Source organism: Austrofundulus limnaeus, unplaced genomic scaffold, assembly GCF_001266775.1.
Source record: "Austrofundulus limnaeus strain Quisiro unplaced genomic scaffold, Austrofundulus_limnaeus-1.0 Scaffold122, whole genome shotgun sequence".
Lineage (NCBI taxonomy): Eukaryota > Metazoa > Chordata > Actinopteri > Cyprinodontiformes > Rivulidae > Austrofundulus > Austrofundulus limnaeus.
The window spans coordinates 532,290-543,558 of record NW_013952524.1 but is presented as its reverse complement, the minus strand read 5'-3'; the positions used below and the strand labels follow the sequence as shown (position 1 = coordinate 543,558).

The 11,269-nt window shown below is 37.3% G+C and overlaps 1 protein-coding gene across 1 annotated transcript; it reads left to right on the top strand.

Annotated features, from left to right (window-relative positions):
• Positions 1-859: 859 nt before the first annotated feature.
• snrpd2 (small nuclear ribonucleoprotein D2 polypeptide) lies at positions 860-3,170 on the top strand. The gene is made up of 3 exons (XM_014015050.1): positions 860-987; positions 1,886-2,065; positions 2,830-3,170. Coding segments are annotated over exons 1-3 (357 nt in total). The 5' UTR covers positions 860-985; the 3' UTR covers positions 3,005-3,170.
• Positions 3,171-11,269: the final 8,099 nt, after the last annotated feature.

Sequence of the window (11,269 nt, the reverse complement as noted above, 5' to 3'; positions counted from 1 at the left end):
GATAATAGCAAAACATAAATCCTTGAGGAAATGGACTTGTGAAGCATTCGTGCTTCATTTATCAGCAGTCTGTAAATGTCTGCGAACTGTGAAGACCAGCTGCTGAACTTCATGGAAAATGTTGTCCTGGTCTTGTCTGATTATTCTAGTTGTCCAACAAYCCCAGGTCTTCTTTAATGGACTAGATGTTTTTGAGCACATGCTGTCCAGAACAGAATCAGACTATTGAAGTGCCGTCTATGGCTCAAAGGGTACCCTACAGCCCAACAGTAATGACTTTCCTAATTTTTAAATAAGTATAAATCAAGATGTATAATTTAATATCTCAATGACAGAAATCATTTTTATTTAAGATAATGCAAAATATCAATCTTATACATAAAACTGCATTTAAATTCCCTTACCAGGAAAAAAATTAAAAACGAAGAAAAAATACCAGACAATTTTGCAGCGACATTGTTTTAACAGGTATAAATCAAGATGTATAATTTAATATCTCAATGACAGAAATCATTTTTATTTAAGATAATGCAAAATATCAATCTTATGCATAAAACTGCATTTAAATTCCCTTACCAGGGAAAAAATTAAAAACGAAGAAAAAATACCAGACAATTTTGCAGCGACATTGTTTTAACAGGCTTTTTTACTTAAGTGAGTTTTCGATTCTTTACAAAAGACAAAAAGAGATTTTTACAAGATAATTTACATTTTTGTATGTAAACGTTTGCATTAATAATGAGTAAGTTGATTATATATTTCATTTTCCATTGTATTGTCATTTGAAAGAAAAAAAACCCTCAAAATAATGTGCTCTTTCTGACAGACGGGAAAAAAAGGTAACCCGGAAGTAATATTGACGCGCGTGCAGAACCACCCGGAAGTGACTCTGTCCATGCGAGTCAGTCGATCGTTGCTGAAACGAAGGAGTCGGTGAAGGCGAACGCAATACAGCTTTAAATTTAGTTCTTTTAAAAGATCAGCCATGTAAGTGTCTTCGGTGATGATCCGGCTATTAGGAAAGCTTGAGGGATAGTTTTTCTCGTTCCGGAGCTCATGCTAGGAGTCTTTGCGTTTAGCGGATAAATGCTAACCTGATTAGCCTTTTCACCAACCAAGGCTATTAGCTCGAGTTGTGTTGCTCCTTACATGCTAACGCTGTTGTCTTATGACAAATTATGTCTAATCTGAGTGAATGTTTATATAAAAAGCTTTAACGTGTAAAGCTGAAGTTAAGTCAGGATCCATGGATGGAGTTAGCTTGTTAGGTAAAGAAGCTAACAAGAAGCAAAGTATGGAGCCCTGCTTGTGCCAAACTCTGATTTAATTGAAAGATAAATTGGTCTTCTGTCTCTGTTCAATTCTTGTTTGGTAGCCTGTGTGCTAAACACTGTTGCATTTAAACATTTTGTTTGAAACGGTTAAAAAAATTATTTTGCCATGGTGCAATACATTGTCTAACATTATTTTCTCTCTTTGACTTTTTGTATGTCAATTATTTGTAAAATCCTTGGCGTCCTGATATTGTAAATTCTGTTACATGTGTTCTAAACTTTATTGGCGTATATAACTTATAATTATTTGAATTAAGTTTGTATGCATAGTGCCATTTCACAACAGAAGTATTCTCAGGTAAAACAAAGATTTAACCAGTCCCAAAATCATTAATCCCTTTCAGTTACAGGTAGTTTGATCAAATTGTAATGCAACACTGTCAGTTGCAATTAGTCTATGTAAGTCGTTACAGATWTACTGAAATAGTGTTTATATAGTTCTATTAAAACTCAAATAAAATACAACGTAATAGGATGAGATGTTCAGCACATCTTCAATAAGTGTATGTATGAAAATAACAAAAATTAACTTTGTTTGCCTTGATTTCTAGGAGTCTGTTAACAAAACCCAAGTCAGAAATGACTCCTGAAGAGCTGCAGAAACGTGAGGAGGAAGAGTTCAACACTGGGCCCCTGTCAGTGCTCACCCAGTCAGTGAAGAACAACACTCAGGTCCTCATCAACTGTCGCAACAACAAGAAGCTGCTCGGACGAGTCAAAGCTTTTGACAGGTGGGGAGTCGGTGACTGACGTGTAGATTGTTTTTCTCTTGTTTTTAATCATCAAAATGCTACATCTGTGCAACAAATTGTGTGTATTGGTACTAAAACCATGTAGATGAAATCAAATCGTAAACTGGATTATAAAATGATCATGAAAAATGGTCTGCAGAATCATGGGTGGCTTTTTCACAAGTTGGYCTGCCCAGCTCTGATATTACCTCGCTGTGGGGCTCAGAGGGGCRTCAGAGGTGGGCTCACTGTATTCGCCTTTCTGCCTTCGTGTTTTTTCTGAATGCTCGGAGGAGGACAGAACACGCATCGGTCCCGGACTGATTAGATTTGCATGTTCGACTAAAATGGTTTTAGTCTCATTTTACAACACACTGCTGAAAACTGTTTTAGGGGTGTGTCACAAAATTGTACTTTACAGTGAATTMAATGAATATTTGTAGCTTTTAATATTGCTCATGCAAAAAGGATGGGCATATTAAGCAAAAGATGAAATAAAAATGATGTCACTTCAAAAAAAACAACGGTGATGACAGTCACATTAACTTCTACATCCTAAATTCTGATTATATTTTCCAGTAAGTTTATCCTTATGAAAATCAAAGACCCCAAACTCTCATAATAATTTGTGTGGGGAAAAAATACCTTATTGAATCCAGCTATGTGTAGGCTGTGTGTTTTTGCATCATCACAAGATAATGGAAATGTTTTTTAAGCTATTATCTAGATAGTATTTTAATAATCTGTCCTTATTACTGTTTCAGGCATTGCAACATGGTCTTGGAGAATGTGAAAGAAATGTGGACCGAAGTTCCTAAGAGTGGAAAGGGAAAGAAGAAGTCAAAGCCTGTAAACAAAGATCGCTACATTTCTAAAATGTTCCTGAGGGGCGACTCTGTGATCGTCGTGCTGAGAAATCCTCTGATCACAGGAAAATGAACTCTTCGAAACGTCCAGCTGAAACACTCAAAGGTTTCCATGAAGTTGTCATACAGTAACTGGTTTGTGTTTTTGTTGTTTTGACCTTTTAGAAACGATTGGGCACAAGAGTGGCTCATTTCCGCTTCTTCTTTTTCATTTTAATAATAAAAGCTATGAATAGATCTGTAAGTTGTTCTGGTGTTTACTCAGATTTTCCACGTTTCTCATTCTCTGGTCACGACAATCGCATTACGCCTCATTATATATCTTTAGCTCAGTCAGCTCGTTCTTCATCAGATAAATATGTGAAAACGGAGACACGTTATTTTCTTCCCCTCTCACTCTCCCCTGACGGCGTCTTGGGTGTCGGGCTTGATTTCAGCCGGCAGCTCAACGTGCGACAAACTGCCGTTTAAAGGCCCGCTGCATTATTGATGAGACCAGATGTGCTGACTGTCACTTCACACCCTCAGCTCTCCATTTCAGGCCGTTCCTCTGCCGCTCGGCCCCTTCTGACCACTTTGTTAATTGTCCTAATAGCTCAGCAGCGAGTGTCCCGTTACGTCTCCGGCAGTTGGCATCTAACCCTCTCTGCCCTGGTCTCTCAGGTTTAGTGGCTGATTGTAAGCAAATCAAACACTCGTGTATTTTATCGCTTTAGAGAATTGATTGCCATTGATTTTTGGATTGGTCTTTATGTTCCCTTTGGTTTTACCTGCAAGCTCTGGTTTAAGGACATCACCGTGTGTACAAATGCATTTACTTATAAACAGACGTATATTCCGGCTAATCTGTCAACTAAAAGTTCTGCCAGATTACACTTTCTCTGCTAACCCTGGTAAGCCCAGGAGGCCAGCACCTGTAGTGTCTGTGTGTGGGCAACACACTCAGACTGATTTACAGCTTCCAGGTGAGGCCTGAAAGAGGGAATCCTTCAACAAGAACCAGTCCGAGCACTGGATTTAACTACAGTTAACCTGCAGTAAGCTCTGAATAATTAATACATTTCTGCTTAAGGTGTCTCTTTAACAATTTTTAGAGTTTGTATTAGCAGGAGCAGGGAAACTGACAATTTGTCATAGCTGCTTAGGGGTGAAGAGGAGCTGCTTTATAACCCTCTGAATTMCTCACTTTATTGTTAATGACTGTACTAATTTATGGTGCACTTCTCAGAAAAAGAGATCAGCACAAAGTCATTATTTCAGGTAAACAGAAACAATTAGTTTAAGTCCCGTTAAAGCTGCAGTAGGTAGTTCTGAGAAAACTGGACTTAGCCTGTGTGAGAAGCAAATATAGGAGCATGATTGACATTGATGATGATGATGATGATGATGAGACAATCCCCCTGGCTCTTGATTGGCTGTTTTTGACCCCTGGTGTATTTCTGCACATGGCTGTGGAAGCCCATTTCTGCCACCCTGATAAAAAAATAAATAAAACTTGTATCTCATAATTATGACTTAGCTATCTCATAATAATGAGATAGATAGCTAAGTCATAGTTATGAGATAGTTCATAATTATGAGATAGCTGAACTAAGTCATAATTATGAGATAGTATCTCATAATAATGAGATAGCTAAGTCATAATTATGAGATAGTATCTCATTATTATGACTTAGCTTTATGAGATAGTATCTCATAATAATGAGATAGCTAAGTCATAATTATGAGATACAAGTTTTATTTTTTTTATCAGGGTGGCGGAAATGGGCTTCCACAGTGATGTTAGTTTGAGTGGGACCAAGACCAAAAGTTAATTGCTGCCATCTTAAAACAGCGGACTACTCCGATGTTATTTTAGAAATCTTGACACATTTGCAGAATTACCAAATATAGCCACACTTATGTCACTAATATTCAGCAATACTCTCAGTATATCGCTATTTAAACTTTATTATGTGCAACATTTTCACATATAAAATCACTGATGATGGAGGAAAAAACCCAAACTTTTCTCATTTGTATTATGCAGTCTTGAYGCAATTTTTCAGTTAAACCGGTCATTTTGAGTAAATTTGAACAGCAATCTTTTTAACGAAACTGTCAAAAAGTAATCTTTGGATTTACAGCTACAACAAATGAACGTTAACAAACAAAATGGTTCCAACCCTCTCATTTTGCAGATATTAGGCTAAATTTAGCTTTGGTAGTTTCTGACCGACCTTGCCATCACAAACTTCCTGCAATATATTGCACAAGCTCTTTAACTTTGTTGTTAACTCTTCATCAACCATGTCTGTCAGAAAAATATTTCATGAATCACTGGGATAATTTTTACAAAACTTACAAATTAATAATGGGATTTACATTTGCAAACTGATTCACTTTTAGAGTCAACTCGTTTCAAGATGGCCACCACAGCTAATCAATAGTCAACACAGAAATGGCCCTAGCTCAGTCAAATSTACAGATATTTAGCTAAAGTTTGATGTGGTCGTAACTGAGATTCATTCATACCATATACTCTAACACTTGTTGCGACATGACATACAATAAAACATCTTTTCTCAATTAAAAACCTAAAACTCAGTCCTAAAATGCTACATGCAAAACACTAGTTTTGGTCGTTTTTTACCAGTGATTTGTGAGTTTGGTGATTTTTGTACTTTTGGCAGCAGAATATGCTGAAAAGAGTCCAAACCCCACACAGTGGCACACTTTGAGTGACTCTATCAAAACGTGGACATCTAAAGGTTGTTTTGGGTCAGATGACACATCTCAACAATGAAAGGTGAAACTGCAGCATCCTGGGACAGACCCTGCCAGAAGCTGCTGCTGCTTGGGGGTCTATTTTTGCGATGCCCGAGATAAAAACAACGCGGAGGACCTAATTTGTTGGGTATCATCGCACACCTTTCTCCTGTTACTTCACTCATTCCAAAGACACTTCAGGAAGCTCTGTTCCCTTCAGATTTGCTCTGGAGTGGTGGGCAGAGGAACGGTGAGCGATCCGTGAGCAGGAAGGCAGATGTTTTATTCAGTAGGTAAGCGATAACGGGGGGGTTGGGGAAGTGTGATTATGATAGCGATCGGCCATGCAACGATACTCGGCCCTCCGGGCAACGCGACACCCCGCAGGGCATCGATCGGGCTCCTGTAACCGGAGCCGCCGTGCCGTTTGTTTTCAAGCAGAGCGGCGGTCCCGGGTGGAGGGAGCGTGGTGGTGGYGATGATGATGGAGGTGTCAGCTCAGCAAACACAAACCCTGGCTTTCCCCATCTTACTTTGAGTCGCAGAAAGGACACGAAGCGGCAGTGAAAACAGCGAGCATCGGGTGCAAGGGCACCCGGAGCAAGTTTCTAAACAAACGCCACTGTCGCTGAGCAGGAGAGCGAAAATAAAAACACATTCTGATGGAAATTATAGTTTATTATAATCATAAATATGTATTGATCTTTTATCATAATAAAGTTTTAGGCCCAAGGAAAAACTTTCTTCTGTGGTTTTTAATATCTCTATTAACATGAGACATTTTAAATTTGAATAAAGTGTAGATAATTTGGTTCTTTTTAGTCATTTCTTTTGCTATTTTCACATCACTTATATCAGGAATGATTGAACACATTAGACATTAGAAGTTCATTGCAGAATAAACAGCAAGATGCATTTTTAGTGTTTATGTCACATATGTGGTATGAGTTTTATAATCTGTGAAACTTTTGATATATTAGAAAAAAACTAAATCTGTTTTTCTTTAATGATGCAAGGATTGTTTATAAAAAATTAAGCAAAACAAAAAGAAAGCCTTTGTTGTTTTGTTTATTTCACAAAAAATTGTCAACTGAATAATACTTCATATAACTACAGTATATATTTTTACTCAACATCGAAATGTGCATGTGTTAAAAAATTGTATTTGATAATAAAGCAATCAACACTTAAAACAATGTTCACATGGCTTTTTTAAAGTTGTTTTTTAATGAATGATTGTGACTTTTGTTTATTTGAATTTTAGATAAGATAAGATAAGATAAGATAAGATAAGATAAGATAAGATAAGATAAGATAAGATAAGATAAAACTTTATTGATCCCACAGTGGGGAAATTTGCACATTACAGCAGCTCAAAACAGGACATGGTGAGATAGAATAAAGAAAGATAAGTAAAAGAAATTTTTTTAAAGAAAATCCACCATCATGAAAATCAGATTTTATTTCTCTCCAATAAACGTAGAAAAATAAAAGAACTTCACAAACATGTTTTTTCCTGTGTCTCAGATTGTCCATAATCTACAACCATCTGATAAAGTAGACCTATTCTCAATTAAGACTTGTTTTTATTAATAAAATCCACACCAATCTTTGGTAATTTTGTTACACTGATTTTAAAACATGGTAATATGACTAAAACGTAATTTTCTGTTCACCAAGAATAAACTCGAAATGTGTGCATTGAGATGTTATCTTTACATAAACAGAAGATTAGTTGCCTGAAAACCAGTAAACTCCTTGAATAAGTGAAAAGGAAAATAAAACATGTCAACAGCCATGTTAGTCACTGGACACGTATTTTTCTTCTACATATTGTTGTTTAAAACTGTGAACAAAAAAATAAAAGATATCAAATCTAATTGATCATTCTGCAGGGTTGTGTGAAACTCGTTTTTTTGTTTCATATTTCACAGTTACTTTGTTTTGACTTACTGCACTGAGATCTGGTCAAAGTTAGATTATTATTATTATTATTTTTTTTTTTTTTTTTTTTTTTTTTTTTACACCGGACTAGAAGTGAAAGCACATGAAAGTAATCAATCCACAGTGCAGCCAGAGGAGCCTTCCTGTTCACCCCGTGGGAAGTTTTCAGTGCTGTCCTCTGCTGCCACCTAGTGGATAACAAAGAATTGTGCAGAAAATTTCTTTATTAGGCTCGAATCAAAAAGTATATACGCAGTTTTCGCCCTATAAAAATGCTAACAGGGTCTGATTAAAATAAATATGTGAAAGGTTTAATAGTTTATCAAACACGAATTTTAAACAACTTCATGTTTATTTGTTTCTCAATAATTTCCCCCTTAACTTCCCACATTTATCCAGTACAAACAGAGCTCATTCACATAAGATTCTTGAGTATTTGCTTTTATATTAAATTACATCGAAGAGACAGAAGTGTTGGATTTGTTTGACAGCTCTACAATAAAATGTAATGTAATGTAAATGTAATGATAAAATGTATTTAAAAAATCACGTGAAGGCTCTTTAAATATAAGACTTGATATAATTTCCCCTTTAAATGATGCATGAAATAAGCCGCAGCTGAAAGTTAAACCAGTGTTTATGTGTTGAGCTTGATTCATAGTTTTATTCTAATAAATGCTGAGTGTGTCTCATAAACTATGAGAACAGTAGAAAACTTAGAGTAAAACTTTATAATTGGGTATTTTTTAAGATGACTGGTGTTTTTTGTATTTAAAACAATATTGGAGAAAAAAAAAGCTTTACCACCTTCGGCAGCTACAAAAATAAACCTCCAGCTGCCCTTCCAACAAAATGGCCACTGAGGTCTGAGTGGGTTTTTTTTTAACTGTAACAATTTTACTTGTAAATAAGATTTATATATGGTATTAGTTTTTGGTTGTTTACATTTTGAAGATTATGGTCACTTTTATATTTCCATCTGTGTTTTCCCCTCTGGAACTCGGGGCCCACATTGCTGGAGCTTCTTGAAATTCCTCTGCTGTTCTTTTCCTCTGCTGGCTTCCAGCCAAGCCCTCTTAGTGAAGACTGGCTCTGGTTCACAGATCTCCCCCTGCTCCACTCACTTTACCCCAGAGTCTGAGAAAAAACGGGATACGTTTTAAAGCAATGTTTCAGGTCTTCTTTTGATAGATTATGAAGAGCATAGCTCTTCGAATCAACTGAGTTTGGAGAATTACAGATTATTCCTGACTGAATTGAGGCTAATCAAGATGCTGCGTTCCAGTTATCTTAAAAATCAGAACTTGGCGTCCGATCCAACTGCAGCAGAGGTTGGACAGAAATGTGTTTGAAAATAAAAATGTCTTAAGTTTATTGTCGAAGCAAGGCAGCCATTTTGGATTTTGAGGCCTGGCGCTGGTTAGAAATTTAACATACTAATTGCTTATTGTCTTTCCAAAGAACTACTTCATAAAATCTGAACTAAATGAAAGGAGGTAGGTGTTGGGGTGCTATTTAATTCTGGAAAACCTCAGGATCAGCACTTTGTTTCCATGGCTAAAGAGCATTTCTATAAATTACTCATTTTTTACCCCTCGGCTGTTCAACAAAAAGTGGAGGCTGAAGCTTTCAGACACGGCCTCAGAAATCTGGCCTCCCTCAATGAGTGTGGGGACCTCATAGTCTCATTCTAGGTTGGAAATTCTGTGTGGCTGAGCAAACTTTGATCAGAATCCCATGAGTCGGCGTTTCAGTTGGGAATTTTCCTCCAGCTCAGGGTAACGTCTCTCTCTGTGTTCATGCCACGCTGGCTGCTCTCTGCCAGCTGTGGAGGGAGCCGACCGCATGACGTCAAGCYGTGGGGGGAAAAAAAGGCGGTGGTGAATGAGAGGAGTGGAGGACAAGCCTCGGTTTGCTGTGGGACTGTTTCTGATTCTTTCACAGGAACAGGGGCCGACACCAACCCCACTACCATGCAGGGAGCAGAGGCTCTCACCAAACATTTGTGCTTTGGCCTTCTGAGCTTCACACAGCGCAGGAGGCAGGGGAGGGCTTGGAATCAAACACCGACATCTGCTCCAACCGGTCAGCTTGTAGCTATGTGTGAGAATGTGCAGAGTGAAACTGGGCCTGTTGGTTTCCTGGTTGTTTACACATGCCACACAGACGTAACGCATTCCTTTCACATCCTGTCTTCCACTTCTATTTACTGCAGCAACGTGCCAGGCCTGAAGTCTGGGGTCACGTGACGGGGTCAAACCTGTTTCTTTTAATTATTCAAAGTCAACATCCTGAATATGCGATAAAACTCCCTGTTAGGAAGTCTAAACAGTCGCTTCTTTAATCCAATCTGCTTTATCAATCAAAGACAGATTTGTTTTTCATTCCTAAAGCATTACTCATGAAATGCTCCAGAGAGGCCTATTTTAGGACGACGGTGATGGCAAGTCGTCCAAACAGCCAGCAGGGCGAGGTGCAGGGCTGAGCAAGGCCCCTGCTTTCAGAGAATGATGCCTTCACGTGCTTTTTGGAAAGAAAAAGGACCAAAGGAACGAAATATTAGTTGCATTTCTGCTTGACTGTGCAGCAGCGGTGAAGTTACAAGTCAGTGATGTTGAGCTATCATCATTTGAGGAAATATTTACAGCTTCAACATAACAAGAATATTATGACAACTAGCTGAGCATAAATATTACACTTCATTATCATTCTGCATCTGTGGCTGTCAGTGTGCTGGAACAGAGACATTTCTTGACAGTTTTCTTGCTATATCAAACATTTAACAAAATAAAATGTTTTTCTGTGACTGTGGGGTGAAAGACTCATCTAATTCAGTTGCCATACTGTTTTTGTTCCACTTGTTTTAGGACATGTTGGTCATTTCATTTTGAAATAATTGATAAAATAAAATAATCTTTATGATGGCCTGGTAACCTGTCCAAGCTGAACTGTGCCTGATGAACACTGACTGCTGGTGATTGGCACCATGGCTACCCATGATCCCCAGTTGGATCAAGCGGGTATAACAGCTGATTGATGATAAATGCAACAAACCTACAGTCAACAAAGGAAGACCAGTAACTAATGCCTGTTTCTAAATTTGGTTTGGAGAATTTATATTTCTACAGCTGTTCGTTATACATCTGGTAATAGTTTTGTTTTGAAATTCTGTGTTGTCGCTCTGTCACAGTTTCAGCTTTCATTATTGTTATTTACACATTTATTTGGAAGTAAGAGTTTTTTGTTTTCCTGTTTATAGTTTCTTCCATACTTTTCAGTTTTTTTGCAATCAAATTTTATCTGCATGTGCTTCATAGACCAAAAGGCTCGATCATAATAGCGCATTGACTTTCAGTATTTGTAATTTTGTACTTTATCTACAAATAAAATTCCATGAAAAATACTCTCTTCCATTACTTAAAAAGTGTTGTTCTATTTTAAACATACTACAGCATATTCTTGCTCTAACTTTACTTTCTTGAATTACTTTTAGCTGCAGTTTTTTCCCTGTTAGCTATGGTTTTGCTAAGTTTAGCTTTTTAGCTGCTGGTTTGACTTTAATAATTCAGTTGTCAATTTAACAATTCATTTTTCATCATTCACACTGGAATTTCACAAAAATGCAACTATGCCTATATATATATAT